This window comes from Capra hircus, chromosome 23, assembly GCF_001704415.2.
Source record: "Capra hircus breed San Clemente chromosome 23, ASM170441v1, whole genome shotgun sequence".
Lineage (NCBI taxonomy): Eukaryota > Metazoa > Chordata > Mammalia > Artiodactyla > Bovidae > Capra > Capra hircus.
The window spans coordinates 24,019,168-24,045,508 of record NC_030830.1 but is presented as its reverse complement, the minus strand read 5'-3'; the positions used below and the strand labels follow the sequence as shown (position 1 = coordinate 24,045,508).

Sequence of the window (26,341 nt, the reverse complement as noted above, 5' to 3'; positions counted from 1 at the left end):
TTGAGATAATGAAAAATGGGCTTCCCTGCCATGATGGCAGTCTCCTAGTTCCTCTAACCCTTAATGAACCAACAAGTGAACGAATGAATGAAGAAATGAACAAAGAATAAAAACATAGAAGCTAACGCCATTATGATACATGGCTGAGCAGTACCAACAATGCTGAAGAATTGGCCTTTCTCATGACAGTTGGAAGAGTCCCTGGAATGTCTTCCTTAGCCCAGATTCCCACTCCCAATAGCCAGCTGTAGGAAATTCCACCAAACCATTGTCCAGCCTCCACTGGGTAAAATCTGTTTTCTTGGCAGGCTAAGAGGTGAGTCTGGGGTATGGATGCATGGGTTGGTGTCGGGGAGGGGAAGGATTAGAGAACTAGTATTTATTGCAAACTTCCTAATAGTCCTGCCCCAATGCTGACCACTCTGAATGCATTCTATCTTTAATCCTCACAAGAATCCCATGGAATAGTTAGTATCTCCATTTTCCAGTTAATGAAATGGACCTCAGAGCTTAAATAACATTCATGGGAATCCACACCATGGATTAAAACCAGGGCAGGGTGGGAACCCACACATGTGCAGGTCCTGGGAGCCTGGGAAGGAGGGAACTTAGAGCCAGAGGACTTCACAGACAGGAGGAGGAGGAAGGGGAGGCAGAGTCCATGTTCAGCTCCTATCCTAGTATGCTTCATTTGCTCAAAAGCTGAAATTAGGACTCAGATTTGCTTTACTGTTGCTCAGAAAAACCCAAAAAGTTCCTTTGGGTTTTCCTGTAAGCTGTTATAGGAAAACTCAAGCAAACATTATGACCAACCCAATTGTTCTCTCATGGAAGTGAATGGAAACATACAGGACTTAGTAAAAGCAGAAATCCCAAAGCCAGAATATAGGAGGAAACAGCTGCACTTTCTATCCAAATCCCAGCTCTGTTTGAAAGCATTAAGATCTTTTTGCAACATTTTGTTGACTGTTCAGGATGAAAAAATACTTCTCTTTAGCTGATAAAGTATGAATAACTTGAATTTTACATAACAAAATGTTTTCAATATGCACATTTTAAAAATTTTATTTAGTTTTGGTTTATTTATTTTTTATTTCAATATTCATGTTTTTAATGTAAGAATCAGTGCTCTAACTTTTAGAAAGTAAAAGATCCCTTGGAAACATACTTAACTCATCAGTCTTCAAGTTGGAGATTGTGTATATCGTACTTTTCTTATCATGGGGAATGGAGGAGCTGTGATTCAGCAGAATTCTGAGAAGGGTGTCCCTGTGAAGTGGAGGTCACAGGTCCCCTTACACTAAGCTCCCTTATCCGGTGACCAAGGATCATGTTACAAAGGGAAATGAAGTTTTAACTTGCATAATATTTTATCTCATCTTTCTTATAAGTAACTTTCTTCACCTTTTGAAGGCTGGGGCAAAAGTGATATAAACTTTCTGGCCCCCAGAAAACGAGAACTAGAGAGGTTCAGTAACTTGCCATTCGTCACACACGTGTGTTCCCGATTCACACTCAATATCTAGCAAGTGTGTCCACCCTCATGACAACCCGGAAACGGCTTCTAGTATCTTATTGTCAGGAGGAGGAAACTCTAGTTCAAAGAGCTGAAGCTGCTCTCCTAGCTCACTCGTTTTGTGAGCACTGGGGTCCTTTGAAGACATCTTCCGACTTTTGGTCTGGGGCTTCCCCCCAACCATGTAATGCTTACGCCCCCTCTCTGCTGGTCTCTGAGACCCTCAATATTAGTTTGTTCCCTATTCAGAATCCGTTAGTCAATTAATAGTTAAATAGGAGAGAAGAAAACATTAATTCTGTTAGCTGATTCTTAGGGGCTTGATATGAGTTAAAAATGGATAAAAACGTACCTTTCTTTACCCCAGACCATAAAAACTTACTGTGAGTATCCTGAGCACTAGTATAACTATATTTGAACTTCATAAGGAGGTAGGCTTATATTCTCTGAAAAAGAATGGCTCTTGGGAAAATTCCAGTGTGAACTAAAGGAGCTGTATCTCAGGGAGTAGATGGGAGGGGGCTCCTAATAACAGTGTTTCTTAGCAGAGAGAAAGGAGGCTTAGAGACAAAGCCCAACTCCTTTCCTTAAAAGATAAATAAACCCAGGCGAGTTGTTTAATCTCTGTACCTCAGTGTTCTCTTTTGAAATATAGCCATGTCTACAAGTGAGGACTGTTGAGGAAATTAAATTAGATAAGGCATAAAAACTTCATAACAGGGAGCAGCAAATCCAGCTTCTGTCCTGCTCCCAGTTCCTGGGAGATGGGTGAGTGAGCACACTGGGGAGCACGTGAGGCTTCTGTCTGTGTGTCTGTCTATCTGCTATCTCCCTCTTGACTTCCAGCTCTCATGCTATGCTCTGCTGTGCTAAGTCAATTCAGTCCCTATAGCTCTAGTAGGAACAGGATTTTATATATATCCAGATTTTGTCAACTACTTGATACACTGGTTCTCTTTTTATTTGTCTTGTGTGAAGTATCAGTGAAGCTCACTGACTAGTTAACCTGGATTAGAGGAAGATTTTGGCTAAGGTTCAGCGAAGTCTGGCACAGCCTTTTGAAATCCCAAGACTGAAGTAGACCCCTGGTTCTGCCCCTGAACCATGCACCCTTCCTTCCATTCCCCCAGGCCTTTGCCCTCCCACTCACTCCCTGATCTGGACTCTCTGGAATCTTCTGCCCCCCTACCCAGCCCCTTTGAATGGGTTCCAGCCATGGCAATGGGAAGCCCACCCCATTCTATAGCAGGATTGCAAGGACTCCCACTCAGTACCCTTCTCTCCACCCTCCTGTCCCTTCACTGATCTTTCTTCAGCATCTTCTTTCTGGTTGACCTGTCCACGGATTTCCTTCTCAACAAGTTTCCTTCAAACCTCCTCAACTAACACTCATTGAGCAGTTGCCTGCACTAAGAAATGATGGCTGGTGGGGAATGCAAGAGGAATCTGATGTGGTCCCTGCCCTGGAGGGGTTAAAATCTAGTCTGAAAAACAGGTTTGTTGACGACTGACAGCACACAAAGAGCCCTGCAATGACTTCACTTGAATTGGTTCCGTGCCAAGGACCGTGATTCTCTCAGCGAAGCAAGTGAGAACAAGGGCAGAGGCTGCAGGCTGAGAAAGCAGAAGGTGCTGCCCTCCTGCCCTGGTTGGCCCCAGCACCATAGCATCTCAGCCTCCAAGCCAGTGACTCTCATGGGGTCAAACCTCATCCCCATCGAAACATTGCTCTCTGTAGCATCTTGCACAGTACTTCTGAAGGAGGAAACAGAACAGGCTCTATCTTGAAAGCAAGACTCCATCTTGGGCCAGACTGTGGACTTTGAGCTATATGCCCAGTATCTATGAAAACGACACACCAACTGGAAAACCAGGCCCCTAGAAGGAAGAGCCCCGGGGCTCTCCATCACCTATATCTGTGTAACCAAATAGCATCATACATTCTATTATGTTTACTGGGGAATGACCACAAGCCTATTGATAATTGTCCACTGTTAACTACCTAGGTTTAAGGCATATGAATCTCGGGTTGACTATGATTGTATTTTTCTTTTTCCTTTGTTCAGATTAGTTTCAGGGAAATTGGGGAGGTGGGTTTAGACACATACGCTTAGGGTATATAAGGTTTTCACAAATACTGGCCGGGGTCCTTGGCTAAGAGGAGATCTGCCTTGGGCCTGCTGGTATAATAAACGGCACTCCGCTATCTGCACTGTCCTTCTGAGTGAGTCCTTTTCCTGAATGTGTGGCTACAACACTTCTTCTCTACCCAGTCTCAGTATCTTCTCTTTTCAGGCTTAGGTACCATATTTGCCCTGTGAATTGCCATGCCGGGAGCAACTCTAGGACTTTCACAGGATCTCACTGAACCTCTCCTGCCTCAGGCTTTTGATTTACCCCTACTAGTAATACTGGTAACAGAGCATTGTTTGCTCTGCATCCTGATTGGAATGACTCAGGTGAATTTCTTTACTCTTGGAAGCTAATTCTCTGCTCCCGTATTATCTAGTGTTCACATCCAGACTTCCTGTGTTTAGGAGTCTGAAAAGTCATATGAACCAGTGGTTCTTAACTGGGGCTGATTTTGCTCCCCCAGCCCAGAGGACATTTGGCAATGTCTGAGGACATTGTTGGTTGTTAAAACTAGGTGGAAGGGTGCCACATAATTGGGGAGAGACCAGAGGTGTCTCTGATGTTGGGGGTGGTGGGGCTGCCTCCCATGTGCGTCTGATGGTTCATTACTCCTCAGTCTGCACTCTATCCAGCTTTTTCCATCAATCCTGTGGTCTTTTAAAATTTAATATAAAAAATTTTTAATTGGAAGATAATTGCTTCACAATATTGTGTTGATTTCTGCTGTACAATAACTGGAATCAGTCACAATTATATATATATAGTCACCCTGCTTATTTAACTTCTATGCAGAATACATCATGAGAAACGCTGGACTGGAAGAAACACAAGCTGGAATCACGATTGCCGGGAGAAGTATCAATAACCTCAGATATGCAGATGACACCACCCTTAAGGCAGAAAGTGAAGAAGCACTAAAAAGCCTCTTGATGAAAGTGAAAGAGGAGAGTGAAAAAGTTGGCTTAAAGCTCAACATTCAGAAAATGAAGATCATGGCATCCGGTCCCATCACTCCATGGGAAATAGATGGGGAAACAGTGGAAACAGTGTCAGGCTTTATTTTTGGGGGCTCCAAAATCACTGCAGATGGTGATTGCAGCCATGAAATTAAAAGATGCTTACTCCTTTCCGGAAGAAAAGTTATGAGCAACCTGGATAGCATATTCAAAAGCAGATACATTACTTTGCCAACTAAGGTCTGTTTGGTCAAGGCTATGGTTTTTCCAGTGGTCATGTATGGATGTGAGAGTTGAACTGTGAAGAAGGCTGAGCGCCGAAGAATTGATGCTTTTGAACTGTGGTGTTGGAGAAGACTCTTGAGGGTCCCTTGGACTGCAAGGAGATCGAACCAGTCCATTCTGAAGGAGATCATCCCTGGGATTTCTTTGGAAGGAATGATGCTAAAGCTGAAACTCCAGTACTTTGGCCACCTCATGTGAAGAGTTGACCCATTGGAAAAGACTCTGATGTTGGGAGGGATAGGGGGCAGATGGAAGAGGGGGCGACAGAGGATGAGATGGCTGGATGGCATCACTGACTCGATGGATGCGAGTCTGAGTGAACTCCGGGAGTTGGTGATGGACAGGGAGGCCTGGTGTGCTGCTATTTATGGGGTCGTAAAGAGTCAGACACGACTGAGTGACTGAACTGAACTGAACTGATATATATATATATATATCCTCTCCCTCTTGAGCCTCCCTCCCCACCCCCATCCCACCCCCTTAGGTGGTCACAGAGCGCCAGGCTGGGCTCCCTGTGTAGCAGCTTCCCACTCTTACCCATTTTACATGTGATAGCATATATATGTCGTCGCTGCTTTCTCAGTTCATGCTACAGCCCTGTTATTTTAACAGGCACATTTATTGGATATTTAGTTGGAAACATCTATGATTGATGCAGCTGCCTACTAAACTATGTAAGCTTCCAGGATAAGGTATTTTGTGAAGTGAAGTGAAGTCGCTCAGTCGTGTCCGACTCTTTGTGACCCCACGGACTGTAGCCTACTAGGCTCCTCTGTCCACCGGATTTAATTCTGCTGTAGCCACGTTTATCTTCTAGTCTACTTTCTGGACGGTCACGACATGAGGAAGGAAACTCTCCCACAGCCTGTGTTCTTTCTACAAGTACAGAGTGAAAGGGAAAGTGAGATTATTAATCTTCATTGTGTCATCCATATTGATGAAGTGACAGTTTCTCTTAACACTTTTAAACAGACTATCACTGCAAGTATCTGAGAGGCGTCAAATTTGGAAATTTGAAGAAATATCAATATATATGTTAACACTGTTGTCAAGTACATTCCTTAAGCCTAATTCAATGTACATTTCTATAGCAAATATTTTTTTTAATTTTTTTAAATTTTTTTAATAGAAAATATTTTTAACTTAAAAAAAAAAAAAGACATTATACAGGACAGGTCCCCGCAACAAAGAATTACCCAGCTTGAAATGTCAGTAGGGCTAAGGTTGATAAACTCTGCTCCAGCCAATTTCTAGGTTTCCCATGAGTTGCTTGAGCTCCACGAGAGACAGAGGGGGACTTGCCAGCTGGCTAGTCAAAGCAAAGACTGAGTTAAAATCCAGTTTTCTGGCAGTCACTTAGTCATTCCTCTTATAGTTAAATCTTAATTTTGAGTTTCCAAGTCCACATAGTATTACCACAGTGCAATTCACACCTGCTGTGTGTTGACTGTGTCTAAGGAGCAGGCAACTTTAGCATAAACACCTGCTCTCCCCTCTCGTACTGGTCACACTCTCTGATCGTCTAAAATGCTGCCATCCTTTTTCCCCTCATATCATTAATTTTTCTCAGATGTAAATTCTCATGCTTAGTTTTCTACGTTCTTCACTTTTACGTTTCTGTATCCAACAGCAATTGACTAAACAACTTGAATGTCCCCCAACCACAGCAAGAAGGCACATATGAGCGTGAAACAGTTTTTCTTGTGCTAAGGAAACATTATACAAACATGCAAAATCAATATTTACCTTACGAAAGTCTGTCTCCCACTTGGCTCAGCACCTCAGTGCTAAGTTCACATGTGTTTATAAGCTCTTGTTACAGTTGACGGGCTGACTCCTCCTCTCTGGAAGGGGCAGAGTCCTGTTAAGGAAAAGCCACTCCCATGGTATTCAGGGCCCCTGGTTCTACACTAGATTAAAAAAGAAAAAGGCAAATTGTCCTCTTATCAGGATACACCTTGTTAATAACTTCTTTTCAAGATCCACAACTAAAGATTAAACACAATATTTCAAGTTGATTGTATCCTCTTGCCAGTCCATGAAGGATGGCCATTGGAGAAAACTTACTTGTCTTGAATTGGCTTTCATGAATTGGAAACGGGCACTAAAGCAGATTATAAAATCTACTGTGGGGATACCAAGGGGCTATGGTCATGAAGGCTCACATGGACCTCTGCCATACTCTTTATAGGACACCCAAATAGATATGAACTTCAGACACTTAATAAGTAATTTCTTCATATAAGTACATCCGAAACATTGTATGACATGGGTTCATGCTTAGTCGTGTCTGACTCTTTGCTACCCTATGGACTGTACCTTCCAGGCTCTTCTGTCCCCGAGGTTTTCAAGGCAAAAATACTGGAGTGGATTGCCATTCCATCCTCCAGGGGATCTTCCTGACCCAGGGATTGAAACTGGATCTCCTGCAGAAAATCACAGGTGAATTCTCTACAATCTGAGCCACGATGGTGGTCTCCAAAAGAAAAAAATGTCCATGTCTAAATACCTGAAACCTCTGGATGGGACGGAATTTGGAGGAAGAGTCTTTGTAGATGCAATTAAGGAACCTGAGGTGAGACTATCCTGGATTATATAGATAGGCCCAAACCCAACAACAAGCGTGCTTACAGCAGAAGAGAAAATACACAGACACACACATATGGGTGATGTGAAGATGGAGGCAGAGATGGAAGTGATGTGGCCATGGGTGGTGGAAAGTTCAGTTCAGTTCAGTTGCTCAGTCATGTCCGACTCTTTGCAACCCCGTGAATCGCTGCACGCCAGGGCTCCCTATCCAGAAGAGGCAGGGAAGACTTCTCCCAAGAGTGTCCAGAGGCAATGCAGTACCTTAACTTTGGCTTCAGGCCTCCAAAAGTGTGAGAGAATTCATCATGTTGTTTTAAACCCCCCAATTGTAGTAAGTTGATACAGCAGCTGTAGAAAACCAACACACAGACCTGTTTACTTCCCCAGAGCACAGGATTACTGTGCAGCAAATCCTACACAGCGTATGATGGCATCCATCCCACAATTATTAACTTTACCTCTAAGAGGTAAGGACTCTTTTTTTTAAACATAATCACACTATTCTATCACACTAAAATTTCATAATTTATATCTTTTATACTTAAAGTTCATTCATTTGATTAAATGTTCAGCATTCTAATTTTCCCAGTGTCTCATAAAGACTTATGTGAAGTTGGTTTATTACATTAGGATCAGAGCAAGGTCTGTCCATAGCATTGGAGGGATATGAACATCTTGGTCTTGAAGACTTGGCTGAATGAATAGAGCTGTCAGGCAGATGAGAGTGGGTGGGGACTGTGAGGCATTCCCACAGCCCAGACCCTTGGGCCATGGAGGAGTGTGTGGAGGTACAACCATTCATGGTGAGCCCTGGGATTACACAGGGCTGGGCCCCCATCAGGAACTCACAGATGCTGAGGGAAGCCAGTGGCCTTCAGGGGGTTTACTGGGCTCTGGGGGAAGCAAAGAGGTGCGTCCAGGTCTCCCTAGGGAGCACAGAGCTCAGTTTGGCCACCGGGGTGGAGCTGGCCTGGGATGGAACAAAGGTGCCCAGGCAAGAAGGAGGTGGCCCCCATACGTCTTGTGTGATGGGACTGGCACTCGGGGGTTGAGGAGGGAAGGGAGGAGGGCACCCCGTGGGCAGCAGGAGTCACTGAGGGAGGTAAAACAGGGTGGTGATTCTCAGTCTTGCATTTTAGAAAAATATTTTGATGTCAGTAGAGAACAGACCACAGGGAGGGAAGGGCAGTCAGGGAACCCGTGTGTCTGTCAGCTCTGGCCCCGCCCCTTCACGTGGGGGTTCCGGGGTGAGGGTGATGCGGGCAGCTCACTCCAGGGAGAAGAGAACCCGAGAGTCTGAAGGCCAGGTTTCCTGGGGAGTGTTCACTGCAGGCCCCACGTGTGACCAGAGCCAATCCAGGCTCCCTGGCTCCATGAGAGGCCAGGGGAAATGACGTCATATATATTCATTCACATCAAATTCACACACGTCACCTGTGTCATAGAGGTCTGATCTTGGGGACCTTGTCAAATGCGGGTGAGGCCCTTGTGCAGAGCCCCACAGAGCCTCTTGCAGCAGAGCTGTGATGACCATCGGCCACAGCAGGGTCCCCTGAGCACAGAGTTTGGGTCCACTGGGTTCTCATTATTTCCCCACTTCCCAGAACACTGGAGGGCCCACAGTAGACAAAAGAGTTGTTCAAAAATGCATAAGCAAAGACATTTTTATTATCAGATGGAAATTATCTCTCAAAGAATTAAACAAAATGTCTTTCTGCCATGACCCCAGAAAGGTAGCTCTTTCCTGAGAAAACCTGACTGTCAGATATAAAGTGTTACACTTTTCTCTTTGATAGGCTATGTGACAGATGTTATAGGATGATCCTTGCAAAATATTAAGGGAATATATAATCTGTTTCTTGTTCTTATTTGTCTTTTAATTCCAAACCTTAAAGGCGAGAAGGAGATCATAGTGAAAAAGAACACATTGGAAGTAAATCTGCTCACAGGAGCTTTATTGTTTCATTGTTAGAAAATTTCAAATTTGTCCCAGACAGCCCCGCCAGCCGCCAGCTTTATTAAAACTTGAAAGCCTTCCTGGCTTCTTCTATTTTTTTCTCGTCCGTGGGAGGCTTCCTCTGGCTACCGGGCTGCAGAAACTTCTTCACGGCCGGGAGATTGCTGACTCTGGCTTTTAGGGCCTGCAATGCATGAGAGCTCAGCTTAGAATGCAGCTAAAGAGCAGCCCTGTCACTGGCGCAGGCCAGAAGTGACTCTGAGACCCTCCTAGACAAGGGCCAGCCGAGGCCCATCCATCAGCACCAGGAGGAGGCCCATGAGACAGGAAGCGGACAGCCCAGAAGTGTTCTCCCCAGAGAGGTCTTAGTGTAACACCCCATTCGGCTTCCCGATCTTCCTACACACCAATCCTGAAGGGTTCACCCTCGAGTGCAGTGTAACAAAGCGGAGTGTGTCAGATATCAGCACAGATTAAGGCTCCAGATGTCAAGACAAGAAGAGCTAGGACACGGGGCTGGAACCGAAGACAGAAAACATGAAAGGTCGTGTGTGAGGTCAGTCGGAGGCAATCTGCCCTCAGAGAGAGAAACGGGGAGAGAGAAATCAACGTGTGAGAGAAGGATCAGGAACTGAGGGGAAGAAGTGAGATGGTGGGAAACCCACTCAGACAGACTCAGGGAAAGAGGAACACACGTGGGACAGAGGGGAGAGAAGAGGAAATGAGGACAGAGGCTGAAGTGGAAGAGGGGCCAAGAGAGATCCAGCCCTGGGTCTGCCTCCTGGTAAAAGGTGGGGCTTTTCTGTGGGGCAGAGTCCACCTCCGATGTCCTTGGCTTGACAGATTCTTTCCACTCTCCAGACCAGGGCCTTGGAGTGAACTGAGGAGACCAGGGGGCAGCGAGGTCTGGACAGGGATGGGGACCCTAGCACTCCACTCCCAGGGTCCAGAGAGCAGATGCCGAGTGGGGGTGTGGCTGGCCCCCAGGGCCGTGGGAGAGCTCACCTTCAGCAGAGGGAAGCTGGCCAAAAGGCTAGGGTCCAGCTCTTCCACATAGTAGAGAAGTTCAACCAGGTGGATGTCAGCCCTGCTCAGCTTGTTGCCCACCAGGTAGTCTTGTCCGTGGCTCTTCAGCACCTGGGGAATGGAGGGGTCAGATCAGGGAGGCAGGTCCTGGCAGGCTGGACCCCTGCCCCTCCCCTGCCCCTCCCCTGCCCCTCACCCAGCCCCACGTGCCCCTCTGCCCCTCGCTGGGCGGGTGGGAACCTCAGACTTTCTGCTCCCTCCAACTCAGGGACGGGCCAGGCAGGTTCTTGCTGTTCCCTCCTCATCCCCAGTGGAAGGCAGACCACCATTTCCTTTTCGTGTCCCCTGCTCGCTGTGGCTGCCTTACTTCTTCTTCCACGGGGCCAAGGCCTTAGCACCGTCTGCACCGTGTTTTTGTGGACTGCACACCCTCAAGTGTGCAGCCCTGAACTCCGCAACGTGACCCTTCATCCATCTCTCTCTGTGCTTCTCTCCCTCATCCTTGGGCAGTGTCTCCATCTTCATGACAGCCTTCTACCACCCTGAGCAAACTAATGCAGACTCTGTGTTCCTTCTCATCTCTTTTGCTCTCATTTCCTGGCCTTACAATCTTTTTTTCTGAGGGGGTGGGTGGTTCATGCTTTAAGTTGAGCCTGATTTCATGTAGTTTTGATCATGAAACGTTCAAACAGAAAAAACTAAAATACACACGAGGCATAATGATGGAACACTACTTCACTGATTTTATTCCACTCTCTTCAAAAGTCTGAGAGTCATGTCCCAAAATATCTAGATTACTTTTTCCTGAACAATTTTTCCTCTGTCTCTTTCTCTCCATCCCACTGCCCCCATATCTATCTAGATACATGTCAATCATCCCCAAAACACTACCACATTCTCCTGACGGGCCGCTGGTCTCATGTCTCCCTACACAGGACACCAGAATATTTTCTGATGTATTGCTGACATCATGCTCTTCTTGAATCAAGGCCCCTGCACCGTGTTCTGAGGATCCATCTACTCCAGGCTCCGGTGTGTCTCTCAGAGCTTCCATAGCCCACGCTCTAAGTATAACCATGAAATTCATTGAGCAGAGAATTCCAGATTGGGTTTGAGTAAATAGAAATTTGGCTGAAAAATTATAACTTGGGTAAAACTAGTGCAATTCTTCTACACATTCAATTTCTATAAAGTGCCCTGAGACTCAGAGTACTACATTAGTATTTAGAAAGGTTCACAGAGATGAAGGTTAATGTCCCTGCCAAGCCAGGCGCTATTTTTCTTCGTCCTCTGACCTCATTGCCAAAAATGCTGAAAAGTCCACTTACATTTTCAAATGCAGGGAGATAACGGTTTGTTGTCTTTTCTCGGATTAGGGTCAGCTTGGCGTCTTTTTCAGCAGGTGGGCACAGTGGCAAATGCATGATCATTTCACCCAAATCTGCCACACCCTCTGAGTACATATCAATCCTGAAAAGATGAAGTGACCAAATTGTCATATGTCTCTGCCTTAGGTTTCGAATGGGTAAGAATGAGACATTGAGAGGTAGCAAAGTAATTCTCCTCCATTGGGTGCATTTTTCTACACCAGTGATTTAGCTTTGTTTTTTTAAATTAATTTTAGCCTTCTAGAACAAGCCATCAAGGTAAACATATGTGTAATCTTTTTGTTATACACATGACCAAATATAGGGACAGAGCATATCAGTGGCCCACCCATAGTCACAGGCATGAGAGAATCGGGTGGAATCAGCACAGGTAACCACTGGGTCCACACCTGGGTGTGCCACCTCTGCCATGACGTGGTCTGAGCATGGTTGGTGTGATGCATTAGTACCACCTCAGTCATGTCCAGACAGAGTCCTGGCACCTCAGTCCCAGTCACATCCCTTTTCCTCTCTCATCCTGTTAGAACACCAGGTCCATTTAGAGTCCCAACACTAGCACTTTCTCCAGTCACTTCCCATAGAACCTGGTTCCATAACTCTCTCCACATACTATTGCCAGACTCTGGTTTTGTTTGAATTTCTCAAGATTGTACCTTTCATCCTTTTTCATGTCCAAATAATATCCTACTGTATGGATGTACCAACTTTTGTTCTTTTATTCATCAGTTAATGGACATTTTTGTTGATTCCAATTATTGATTATGAACAACACTGCTATGAAATTCTGCGTATAAATTTTAGTGTGGGAGTGTTTTTAATCCTCTTGAAAGGAATTGCTGAGTCATATGGTAACTCTATGTTTAACTTTTAGAGTAACTGCAGTAGTTCCTTGAGTGCTAAGTTGCTTCAGATATGACTGACTCTTTGTGACTCGGTGGACTATAGCCCACCAGGCTCCTCTGTCCATGGGATTATTCTCCAGGCAAGAATACTAGCATGGGTTCCATGCCCTCCTCCAGGGGATCTTCCTGACCTAGGGATCAAACCCAGTTTTCTTACATCTCCTGCATTGCTAGCAAGTTCTTTAATGTTAACGCCACCTGGGAAGTTCCTTATAAGATTTTAATTTCAATCATGTAGTCCCCGGAGAAGGCAATGGCAACCCACTCCAGTACTCTTGCTTGGAAAATCCCATGGACGGAGGAGCCTAGTAGGCTGCAGTCCATGGGGTCGCAAAGAGTTGGACACAACTGAGCGACTTCACTTTCACTTTTCAGTTTCATTCATTGGAGAAGGAAATGGCAACCCACTCCAGTGTTCTTGCCTGGAGAATCCCAGGGACGGGGGAGCCTGGTGAGCTGCCGTCTTTGGGGTCACACAGAGTCGGACACGACTGAAGCAACACAGCAGCAGCAGCAGCAGCAGCATGTAGTCCTATCACAACAGAGGGAATACCCCTCACCCCCAGGATATAGTTGTACTGAAAAATCTAGCTGACTAAAACTATATTGAAATGCTTGATGTAACCTTACCATATTGAGCTCAACCTCTGCTAATCCTTGTCTAGTGGCCAGTCCATGTAAAGGGTTAATAAATTAAGTTCCTGGTCATCATTCTTAGAATTTTTGGAATTCAAGAACCAACTCCTTTAGATCCTTCCCTTTCTAAGCTTTATCTTCTAGACACTCAGATGCTTTGTCCTTTGTCTCTGGCTGTTGGTGGGTGTCCAGTTCAAACGAGCCTGAACCCCTGGAGTCTTGGTTCTACCATCCTCTTTGCTTCACAGACCAGCCATGTTTGGAAATCTTGTCACTGTGCTGTATCTGTGGACGGTGTCCTCTTCCATAGGCAGTTGATTTCACTCCACGTTTATTTACTCTTCCCTCATACTCATTGGTCTTTGCTGTACTGGACTCAGTGATGCCCCACAAGGCTTATACCATCATGTTGGTCATGATGCCTTGCCTTGATCTGCTCAGTCTGGGAAGGACCTAAGTTGTTACTATTAGTTGTGATGATAAAACTAGAAACTACCGTACAGGGCTCTCTCCTTCATGTCTTTCCCGTAGAGGTTGTGTTTGGTGGCAATGTAGTTGAGAATGGCTCTGGTCTGCACCAGCTTCATCCCATCAATTTCAACCATTGGCACTTGCTGGAACATCAAACTCCCATCTTTTGAAAGAAAAAAAGAAGGGTGAAATGTTGGATATGTTGCACCCTTTTAAGATGAACAAATGTTTGCTGAAATAACTGAAGATACAAAGTGAAACACTAAAATGACCTGGTAGGCTTAAGCAGGATGGCATTTGGTTTGCCTTTTACTTTCTATCCTATTATTTCATCTATCTTTTTATTTCCCATTCAGACATATGGGGAATCCCTTGTAAATCTAGGCTGATTTGTCTTCATGTATATTTTAGAAAGAAGCTGGAAGAGGCTGCAGCAAGTGTGCCAACCAGACGCCATTTAATGGTCATTCCAGAGAAAATCTCGGAACACATAAGACATGTTTTGAGAGAGTTTGCCCTTTCTCTGCTCACCGAGTCTACATTATTGCTAGGATGTTACTTTGCCAAACCCGGACTCACAGCAACTTCTGGGCCCATTTCTCCCCTCTTTTCTCAGATCTTCACTTTTTCCTGACCTTAGGTGGGAGCACTGTGTGGTCACTCACGATGCGGAAAGGCAGAGAAGCACAGAGAGAACATTCACAGGCACTGGGGCTGGCTCCTTTAACAAACACTTGAGTTCCAGCCCTTCTTAGTTCCGAGTGAGTTGCAAGATATTTTCAGGGAGACCTGCCTCTTACCTTTAACCATATTTCTCCCACCCTACTAACTCCACTCCCACCACACACACACAGCACATTGGTGTTGTTGAAACCTCAACTTAAGACTTCTACTGGATACTCCCATCAGAGGAATTTAGTTCCTGGGCTTACCATTTTTTAACTTATCCAAGTCTTCTGGTTTTTCTATAAATTTTTCTTCAAACTGAAAAGCAGAAAGTGTCAATAAGTTTTTGTTACTTCATTCCATAGCATTGCTGAACTTGCATGGCCTTTGTCTGGTGCCCACTGTGGAGACTGTAGGATTTTCAAGTTCGGCAGGTGCACAGAGGACAGTGATCAAGGCCATTTGGAGATTTAGATTAGAGCCACCAAGATAAAAGCGTGGGTTGCAGCAACTAACTGCTTATTTTGCAGGTTAATTCACCTCTACCCTGTCCCCACTTCTGTCAGTGATTAGGTAATGATATGGGGAGAGGGGAATATCACTGGAGGGAAGGGACTGGGAAGTTCTAGTTATGGAGTTTTAATATACCTGGAAAGCCTTTCTCTCCCTGAGAGATCAGGACAGGATTTGGGGTATCCCCTATCATGGGGTATCCATGGGGCCATTGACTCCCTTAGAGGCTGCCACCGGGGTCCTCTCTGTATATTACCTCCCTCCATTCAACTTTTTATTGTAAACAAGGGTCTTGATTGTGAAAAGTTTGAGAATTGGGGATTTCTAACTGACTCATTGGAGTAGTTTATTATGGATTGACATGATCCCATAGGGTGAGACCATACAGATAGTGAGTGTGTGGGCAACAATTTATAAAGCACCCAGTTCAAGACAACCCTGAGAGGTGACAGATGGGTAGTCATTGTGAGAAGGGGCTGGCTGGTCAGCTGTTTCTTGTGAAACTGATGAAGATGAATGGGGTTGTGAGGATCAGGCTCTGGGCCCAGAGAACCCAGAATTCTAGCGTTCTTTGGTCAGTCGAGCCCCACACCCTCCTCCTTCAGGCTGGGCTGGACAAGAGGAAGCCTGGATGCTCTCATCGTCTCCCCCTTCTTCACCGTCCTGTGCTGAACTCATCCCGCCCAGGGACTCGGAACACATCCTTGAACCCCAAGGCTGAACCGCAGGGAAAAATGTTGGTTGTTGATTTATAGAAATGAAACCACCTGGAATGGCAGTGTTGGAATTTTCTGTGTACTTCTTTACACACTTGAAAATGGACCAAGCTAATGTGCCCTGCATTCCTGAAGCAATCGAGACAGTATAATCTGAGGCTTAGGTAAACATGTTTTTAGGAAGCTAAGGGAGCACACTAGAGGTTCCCTTTGCAGGACGCCACCTCACCTGAAGCCCTCCTTTACTGGTCTCCGCTGAGGGACCATATCTCTGAATTTTGCCCATGACTCCCTCCCCAGGAAACCCTCACAGAGTTGCTGGCTCCCTCTGACCTGGGCTGAGAAGTGCTTTTCTGAGTGACACCTCTAGAGGGCAGCACTCAGCAGAGTTGCACAGAAGCCTATCCATTTACTACTGAGACTATGGAGTTTTTACACTCAAGTCTTCGGTATCCTCCTAGGTGCTCCCACTCCTCTTCTAATCACCCGCATACATGTGAGCATCCTCACTAAAGTGCAAGTGGCCTGAGGGTAGGGACTGTGTCGGTCTTGACGATTCATGTATGTCTAGGACCTGGCACGAAACGTGGCACTTCAAGGTGCCCAACGAATTCATTGCTGAGGGAATGCATTAAATCCAACAGGCAGTTTGCTACAATCTGCATTGCTCTGTATTTCTGGTGTATGTTTTAACTTTAATTACATTTATCTTCTAATACGTATATTTTTGTCTTTTATTATGGAAATTCGTGGCATGCACAATACAATGATGCTCCTTGTAAATTTCCACCAGCTTCAGTAATTATCGGCTCAACCCAATCCCAAGACATCCATATGCCTACCCCCCTGTCCCTGGTAATAATTTGAAACAAATCCCAGGAATTATATATTTCATCTTTAAATACTTCATGGTATATTACTAGTTCACTAAACTTATTTTAAAACTGACCACAATACATTAAAATGCCTGACATATTAACAATAATTATTAATATAAATTGAAATTTAATGTTCATATTTCTAATTGTTGCATGAATGTAATAAATATTTTACAGTTTTAAAAATCAAAATTCAGGAAATTTTCTGACAGTTCAGTGGTTAAGACATGGGCTTTCACTTTTGTGGGCCTGCTTTTGATCTCTGGTCAGAGAATTAAAATCCTGCAAGCCTCGCAGCCAAAAACAAATAAAAACACAAATTTATTTTCTATTGTTTTCTATTGTCCTTGAGAAGAAGAAATATCAATGAAAATCTCTTAATCTAATACCTAATAAATGTTTTTAAAGCAAAATTCTTAGCAGATCATTTAATAAGGAAAATCTCCTCTATGAGAAAAGTAGTTTGATATGGTCAGTTTCACTGGAGTAGGAAATGGAAACCCACTCCAGTATTCTTGTCTGAAGAATCTCAGGGACAGAGGAGCCTGGCAGGCTCTGGCCTATGGGAGCGAAACGAATTGGACACGACTGAATGACTGACTAGGCACCCACGGTCAATTTAGATCCAACTGGAGATGAAACCTACCTCCACTCCAGCCGCAGCCAGGAGCCACCGAATGCACTCCATTCTGCCGCGTCCATTGAAATAGTGAAGAATGGGCTTCCCTGCCATGGTGCAGTCTCTTGGTTCCTGTAGCCCTTAATGAACCAACAAATGCATCAATGAATTAACAAAGAATAAAAGCATAGAAGCTAACGCCTTTATGATACATGGCTGAACAGCACCAACTATGCTGAAAAGTCGGCCTCCCTCAGGGCAATTGGAAGAGTCCCTGGAACGTCTTCCTTAGCCCAAATTCCCACTCTCAACAGTCACCTGTGGGAAATTCCACCAAACCATTGTCCAGTCTATGCTGGGCAAAATCTGATTTTTTTGGCAGGCTAAGAGGTGAGTCTGTGATATGGATGCATGGGTTGGTGTCAGGGAGGAAAAAGATTAGAGAACTAGTATATATTGCAAAACTCCTAATATTCCTGCCCCAATGCTACCTGTCTCCTGAGAAATCTGTATGCAGGTCAGGAAGCAACAGTTAGAACTGGACATGGAAAAACAGACTGGTTCCAAATCGTCAAGCCTGCATATTGTCACCCTGCTTATTTAACTTATATAAACAGTACATCATGTGAAATCCCAGGCTGGATGAAGCACAAGCTGGAATCAGATTGCCGGGAAAAATATCAGTAACCTCACCTATGCAGATGACACCACCCTTATGGCTGAAAGCCAAAAAGAACTAAAGATCCTCTTGATGAAAGTGAAAGAGGAGAGAGAAAAAGTTGGCTTAAAGCTCAATATTCAGAAAACTAATATCATGGAATCCAGTCCCATCACTTCATGGCCAATAGGTGGGGAAACAATGGAAAGTGAAAGACTTTATTTTTGGGTCTCCAAAATCACTGCAGATGGTGATTGCAGCCATGAAATTAAAAGATGCTTGCTCCTTGGAAGAAAAGCTATGACCAACCTAAACGGCATGTTAAAAAGCAGAGACATTACTTTACCAACAAAAGTCCATCTAGTCAAGGCTGGTTTTTCCAGTGGTCATATATGGATGTGAGAGTTGGACCATAAAGAAAACTGAGCACTGAAGAATTGATACTTTTGAACTGTGATGTTGGAGAAGACTCTTGAGAGTCCCTTGGACAGCAAGGATGTCCAACCAGTCCATCCTAAAGGAAATCAGTCCTGAATATTCATTGGAAGGCCTGATGCTGAAGCTGAAGCTCCAATACTTTGGCCACCTGATGCGAAGAACCGACTCACTGGGAAAGACCCTGATACTGGGAAAGATTGCAAGTGGGAGGAGAAGGGGATGACCCAGGATGGGATGGCTGGATGGCATCACCAACGCGATGAACATGAGTTTGAGTAGGGTCTGGGATTTGGTGATGGACAAGGAATCCTGGTGTACTGCAGTCCATGGGGTCACAAAGAGTCGAACACAACTGAGCGACTGAACTGAACTGAATGCTGACCACTTTGAATACATTATATCTTTAATCCTCACAAGAATCCCATGAAATAATTATCTCCATTCTTCAGTTAATGAAATGGACCTCAGAGCTTAAATAACATTCATGGAAATCCACACCCAGGATTAAAACCAGGGCAGGGCAGGAACCCACACATATGTAGGCTCTGGGAGCCTGGGAAGGGGGGGCCTTGGAGCCAGAGGACTTCACAGACAGGAGGAGGAGGAGGAGGAGGAGGAGGAGGAGGAGGAGGAGGAGGAGACAGAGTCCATGTTCAGCTCATTGGCTATAATGCTGCACTTGTTCAAAAGCTGAAATTAGAGCTCAGTTTGCTTAACCGTTGTTCAAAAGATCCCGATTCTTTCCACAGATACGGGATGCCAAATACTTCCATTTTCTTGGAATTGTATATTTTATCTCCATTCGTACATTTTGTATCTAGAGAAAGGGATGTCACTGCATTAACTGTACTGTCTAGGTGGAACTGACGTTTGTCCTATGTCTGTCATGCACTGCACATTCTCACAAATTTGTCTTCATTTAACCCTACAAGAGTCACCTGCTATGAAGTTGCCATTGCTCTCATTTTGCAGTTGGGGATACCGAGATTTCTAGGGTAACTCGCACAAAGTAGGTGGCAAACTAGGGATTCAAACCCATTTCTATATGAACCCAAGTCTTGGCTTCATTTTTCATATTAACATTTTTCAAAATAGGCATGACACTCCTTCAGTGGACTGTGAAATTTTCCAGTTTTTAAAATAAAGCATTGTTTCATGAGTTTTTCGTTTCAGCTATGCGTGCATTGTATGTTCGGGTAGAAGAAAGCACGGGCACACGCATTTGGTTATGGCATTGGTAAGAGATACTTGGCTCTTTTCAGGTCAGTGAAGTCTGAAAGCCCCTGGTCTCTAGCAGCCTGTGTGTGGAGCGGACATAGCAGGGAACCGGAGAATGGAACTCAAAGGCTCCAACAATGGACAGAAATGATTGGGTTGGCCAAAACGCTCCTTTGGGTTTTTCCGTAAGATGTTACAAGAAAACTCAAACATTGTGACCAAACCAATTGTTCTCTAATGGGAGTGAATGGAAACATACAAGACTCACTAAAAGCAGGAAACCCAAAGCCAGAAGACAGGAAGAAACAGCTGCGTTTTCTATCCACATCCCAGCTCTGTTTAGAAAACATTAAGACCTTGCAACTTTTTGTTGAGGAGTTCGGGACAAAAATATACTTCTCTTTAGCGGATAAAGTATGAAAAACTTGAATTTTAGATAACAAATTTTTTCAAAATCCACATTTTAAAAAATTTATTTAGTTTTGGTTTACTTTTTAATTTACATATCCACATTATTAATGTGAGATCAATGGGCTAACCTTTGCAAAATAAAGGATCCCTTAGAAACATAATTAACTTGTCCATCTTGAAGTTGGAGATTGTGTATATTGTACTTATCGTGGACAACGGAGGAGCTGTGATTCGGCAGAATTCTGAGAAGGGTGTCGCTGTGAAGTGGAGGTCACAGATCCTCCTCACACTAAGCTCCCTTATCCAGTGACCAAGGATCACATTACTAAGGGAAATGAAGTTTTAACTTACACAATACTTCATCATATCTTTCTTATAAGTAGATTTCTTCACCTTTTGAAGCCTGGGGCAAACGTGATATAAACTTCCTGGCTCCCAGAAAATGAGAACTAGAGAGATTCAGTGACTTGCCATCAGTCACACACGTGTGTTCCCGATTCACACTCACTGTCTAGCAAGTGTGTCCACCCTCAAGACAACCCCGGAAACGGCTTCTAGTATCGTATTGTCGGGAAGAGGAAATTCAAATTCAAAGAGCTCTGTGAGCACTGGGGTCCTTTGAAAGCACCTTCTGAATTCTGGTCTGGGGCTCCCCCCGCAACCAGGTAATGCTTATGTTCCCCTCTGCTGCTCTCTGAGGCCCTCGATATTAGTTTGTTCCCTATTCAGAATCCTTTGGCCAATTAACAGTTCAATGGGAGAGAAGCCAACGTTAATTCTGTTAGCTGATTCTTAGGGGCTTGATATAAGGAAAAATGGATAAAAACATAACTTACTTTACCCCAGACCTTAGAAACTTACTGTGAGTATCCTGAGCACTAGTATAACTATATTTGACCTTCATAAGGATGTAGGCTTATATTCTCTGAAAAGGAATGTGTTTTGGGATGATTCCAGTGTGAACTAATGGAGCTGTATCTCAGGGAGTTGGTGGGAGGGGGCTCCTAGTAACAGTGTTCCTTAGCAGAGAGAAAGGAGGCTTAGAACAAAGCCCAACTCCTTTCCTTATAAGATAAATAAACCCAGGGGAGTTGTTTAATCTCTGTACCTCAGTGCTCTCTTTTGAAATACAGCCATGTCTACTAGTGAGGGCTATTGAGGAAATTAAATTAGATAAGGCATAAAAAACTCATAACAGGGAGCAGCAAATCCAGCTTCCGTCCTGCTCCCAGTTCCTGGGAGATGGGTGAGTGAGCACACTGGGGAGCACGTGAGGCTTCTGTCTGTGTGTCTGTCTATCTGCTATCTCCCTCTTAACTTCCAGCTCTCATGCTATGCTCTGCTGTGCTAAGTCAGTTCAGCCCCTATAGCTCTAGTAGGAACAGGATTTTATATATATCCAGATTTTGTCAACTACTTGATATACTGGTTCTCTTTTTATTTGTCTTGTGTGAAAGATCAGTGATGCTCACTGACTAGTCAACCTGGATTAGAGGAAGATTTTGGCTGGTTCAGCGAGGTCTGGCACAGCCTTTTGAAATCCCAAGACTGAGGTAGACCCCTGGCTCTGCCCCTGAACCATGCACCCTGCCTTCCGTTCCCCCAGGCCTTTGCCCTCCCACTCACTCCCTGATCTGGACTCTCTGGAATCTTCTGCCCCCCTACCCAGGCCCTTTGAATGGGTTCCAGCCATGGCAATGGGAAGCCCACCCCTTTCTATAGCAGGATTGCAAGGGCTCCCACTCAGTACCCTTCTCTCCACCCTCCTGTCCCTTCACTGATCTTTCTTCAGCATCTTCTTTCTGGTTGACCTGTCCACGGATTTCCTTCTCAACAAGTTTCCTTCAAACCTCCTCAACTAACACTCATTGAGCAGTTGCCTGCACTAAGAAATGATGGCTGGTGGGGAACACAAGAGGCATCTGATGTGGTCCCTGCCCTGGAGGGGTTGATATCTAGTCTGAAAAACAAGTTTGTCGACAACTGACAGCACACAAAGAGCCCTGCAATGATTTCACTGGAATTGGTTCCATGCCAAGGACCGTGATTCTCTCAGCGAAGCAAGTGAGAACAAGGGCAGAGGCTGCAGGCTGAGAAAGCAGAGGGTGCTGCCTGCCTGCCCTGGTTGGCCCCAGCGTCATAGTATCTCAGCCTCCAAGCCAGTGACTCTCATGGGGTCAAACCTCATCCCCATCAAAACATTGCTCTCTGTAGCATCTTGCACAGTACTTCTTCTCATCCCAGTCTCAGCATCTTCTCTTTTCAGACTTAGGTACCATATTTCCCCTATGAATTGCCATGCCCTGGACAACTCTAGGACCTTCACCGGATCTCACTGAACCTCTCCTGCCTCAGGCTTTTGATTTACCCCCGATAGTAATACTGGTAACAGAGCATGGTTCACTCCTGCATTCTGATTCGAATGACTTGTGCCTTCCAGTCACGTGAATTTGTCTACTTTTGGAAGTTAATTCTCTGCTCCTGTATTACCTAGTTTTCACATCCAGACTTCCTGTGTTTAGGAGTCTGAAAAGTCATATGAACCAGTGATTCTTAACTGGGGCTGATTTTGCTCCCCCAGCCCAGAGGACATTTGGCAACGCCTGAGGACACTGTTGGTTATTAAAACTAGGTGGAAGGGTGCCACATAATTGACGAGAGACCAAAGGTGTCTCTGATGTTGGGGTGGTGGGGCTGCCTCCCATGTGCGTCTGATGGTTCATTACTCCTCAGTCTGCACTCTAACCAGCTTTTTCCATCAATCCTGTGGTCTTTTTAAATTTAATATAAAAAATTTTTTTAGTTGGAAGATAATTGCTTCACAATATTATGTTGGTTTCTGCTGTACAACAACTGGAATCAGTCACAATTATATATATATATATATCCCCTCCCTCGTGAGCCTCTCTCCCCACTCCCATCCCGCCTCCCTTATGTGGTCACAGAGCGCCAGGCTGGGCTCCCTGTGTAGCAGCTTCCCACAGCTGCCCATTTTACATGTGATGGTGTATATATGTCATCGCTGCTTTCTCAATTCATCCTACAGCCCTTTTATCTTAACAGGCACATTTATCGTATATTTAGTTGGAGACATCTATGATTGATGCAGCTGGCTACTAAACTATGTAATCTTCCAGGACAAGGTATTTTGTAAAATACAGTGATTCTGCTGTAGCCACGTTTATCTTCTAGTCTACTTTCCGGGCGGTCACATGAGGAAGGAACCTCCCCCACAGCCTGTGCTCTTTCTGCAAGTACAGAGTGAAAGGGAAAGTGAGATTATTAATCTTCATTGTGTCATCCATATTGATGAAGTGACAGTTTCTCTTAAAACTTTTAAACTATCACTGCAAGTATCTAAGAGGCGTCAACTTTGCAAATTTTAAGAAATATCAATGTATATGTCAACACTGTTGTTAAGTACATTCCTTAAGCCTAATTCAATGTACATTTCTATAGCAAATATTTTTAACTAAAACAACAACACCAAAAAGAGAATATACAGGACAGGTCCCCACAGTAAAAAATTACCCAGCTTGAAATGTCAATAGGGCCAAGATTGATAAACCCTGTTTCAGCCAATTTCTAGGTTTCCCATGAATTGCTTGAGATCCAACACAGACAGAGGGGGACTTGCCAGCTGGCTAGTCACAGCAAAGACTGAGTTAAAATCCAGTTTTGCTGGCAGTCACTTAGTTATTCCAATTAGAGTTAAATCTTAATTTTGAGTTTCCAAGTCCACATAGTATTACCGTATTGCAATTCACATCTGCTGTGTGTTGACTGTGTCTACGGAGCAGGCATAAACACCTACTCTCCCCTCTCGTACTGGTCACACTCTCTGATCGTCTAAAATGCTGCCATCCTCTTGTCCCCTCATATCATTAATTTTTCTCAGATCTAAATTCTCATGCTTAGTTTTCTACATTCTTCACTTTTACATTTCTGTATCCAACAGCAATTGACTAAACAGCTTGAATGTCCCCCAACCACAGCAAGAAGGCACATGTGAGGGTGAAACAGTTTTTCTTGTACTAAGGAAACATTATACAGACATGCAGAATCAGCACTTACCTTATGAAAGTCTGTCTCCCACTTGGCTCAGCACCTCAGTGCCAAGTTCACATGTGTTTATAAGCTCTTGTTACAGTTGACGGGCTGACTCCTCCTCTCTGGAAGGGGCAGAGTCCTGTTAAGGAAAAGCCACTCCCGTGGTATTCAGGGCCACTGGTTCTACACTAGATTAAAAAAGAAAAAGGCAAGTTGTCCTCTTATCGGGATACACCCTGTTAATAACTTCTTTTCAAGATCAGCAATTAAAGATTAAACACACTATTTCAAGTTGATTGTATCCTCTTGCCAGTCAATGAAGGATGGCCTTTGGAGAAAACTAACTTGTCTTGAATTGGCTTTCATGAATTGGAAATGGGCACTAAAGCAGATGATAAAATCTACTGTGGGGACACCAAGGGGCTGTGGTCATGAAGGCTCACATGGACCTCTGCCATACTCTTCACCCTGAGTGGCAGATAAATAAAGGACACCCAATTAGATATGAACTTCAGACACTTAATAAGTAATTTCTTCATATAAGTACGTCCGAAACATTGTATGACATGGGCTCATGCTTAGTCGTGTCCGACTCTTTGCTACCCTATGGACCGTACCTTCCAGGCTCTTCTGTCCCTGGGGTTTTCAAGACAAAAATACTGGAGTGGGTTGCCATTCCATCCTCCAGGGGATCTTCCTGACCCAGGGATTGAAACTGAATCTCCTGTAGAGAGTTACAGGTGAATTCTCTACAATCTGAGCCACGATGGTGGTCTCCAAAAGAAAAAAATGTCCATGTCTAAATACCTGAAACCTCTGGATGGGACGGAATTTGGAGGAAGAGTCTTTGTAAATGCAATTAAGGAATCTGAGGTGAGACTATCCTGGATTATATAGATAGGCCCAAACCCAACAACAAGCGTGCTTACAGCAGGAGAGAAAATACACAGACGCACACATATGGGTGATGTGAAGATGGAGGCAGAGATGGAAGTGATGTGGCCATGGGTCATGGAAAGGAAGGATGCAAAAAGCCACCAGAAGCCGGAAGAGGCAGCGAAGACTTCTCCCAAGAGTGTCCAGAGGCAATGCAGTATCTTAACTTTGGTTTCAGGCCTCCAAAAGTGTGGGAGAATTCATCATGTTTTAAGCCCCCCAGTTGTAGTAAGTTGATACAGCAATCATAGAAAACCAACACACAGACCTGTTTACTTCCCCAGAGCACAGGATTACTGTGCAGCAAATCCTACACAACTCATGACTGCATCCATCCCACTATAATTTATATCTTTTATACTTAAAGTTCATTCATTTCATTAAATGTTCAGCATTCTAATTTTCCCAATGTCTCATAAAGACTTATGTGCAGTTGGTTTATTTGCATTAGGTTCAGAGCAAGGTCTGTCCATAGCATTGGAGGGATATGAACATCTTGGTCTTGAAGACTTGGCTGAATGAATAGAGCTGTCAGGCAGATGAGAGTGGGTGGGGACTGTGAGGCATTCCCACAGCCCAGACCCCTGGGCCATGGAGGTGTGTGTGGAGGTACAACCATTCATGGTGGAGCCCTGGGATTACACAGGGCTGGGCCCCCATCAGGAACTCACAGATGCTGAGGGAAGCCAGTGGCCTTCAGGGGGTTTACTGGGCTCTGGGGGAAGCAAAGAGGTGCGTCCAGGTCTCCCCAGGGAGCACAGAGCTCAGTTTGGCCACCGGGGTGGAGCTGGCCTGGGATGGAACAAAGGAGCCCAGGCAGGGAGCAGGACACCCCCACACGTCTTGTGTGATGGGACTGGCACTCAGGAGGTGAGGAGGGAAGGCAAGAGGGCAACCCATGGGCAGCGGGAATCACTGAGGGAGGTAAAACAGGGTGGTGATTCTCAGGTTTGCTTTTTAGAAAAATATTTTGATAATTTTTGATCAGTGGAGAACAAACTAGAGCAGGGGGAAGGGCAGTCGGGGACCCCCATGTGTCTGTCTCTCTGGCCCCACCCCTTCACCTGGGGGTTCCGGGGTGAGGGTGAGGCGGGCAGCTCACTCCAGCAAGAAGAGAATCCGATACTCTGAAGGCCAGGTTTCCTGCGGAGTGTTCACAGCAGGCCCCACATGTGACTGAAGCCTCAATCACTCCCATTCCAGGCTCCCTGGCTCCTTCAGAGGCCAGGAGAAATGACGTGTATATATATATATTCATTCATATCAAATTCACACATGTCACTTGTGTCATAGAGATCTGATCTGGGGGAACCTGTCAAATGGGGATGAGGCCCCTGTGCAGGGCCCCACAGTGCCTCGTGCAGCAGAGCTGTGATGAC

The 26,341-nt window shown here is 44.8% G+C and overlaps 1 protein-coding gene across 3 annotated transcripts; it reads right to left on the bottom strand.

Moving 5' to 3' along the window:
* Nucleotides 9,126-24,179, bottom strand: LOC102174170 (glutathione S-transferase A1). Of its 3 annotated transcripts, none has more exons than XM_018038498.1 (7): nt 24,051-24,179; nt 17,279-17,391; nt 14,792-14,843; nt 13,890-14,022; nt 11,791-11,932; nt 10,442-10,573; nt 9,126-9,620 (listed from the first exon to the last, which is right to left on the bottom strand). In XM_018038498.1, exons 2-7 carry the CDS (start codon nt 17,363-17,365, stop codon nt 9,498-9,500), a joined length of 669 nt encoding a protein of 222 aa, XP_017893987.1. In that variant the 5' UTR covers nt 17,366-17,391; nt 24,051-24,179; the 3' UTR covers nt 9,126-9,497.

Bases quoted from the DNA above. Each gene is read 5' to 3' on its own strand.
- LOC102174170 (XM_018038498.1), bottom strand. From the start codon at position 17,365: ATGGCAGGGAAGCCCATTCTTCACTATTTCAATGGACGCGGCAGAATG. The intron at 10,574-11,790 runs GTAAGTGGACTT...TCCATTCCCCAG, and splicing joins ATCTCCCTGCATTTGAAAAT to GTGCTGAAGAGCCACGGACA. The intron at 9,621-10,441 runs GTGAGCTCTCCC...CATGCATTGCAG, and splicing joins CCAGCTTCCCTCTGCTGAAG to GCCCTAAAAGCCAGAGTCAG.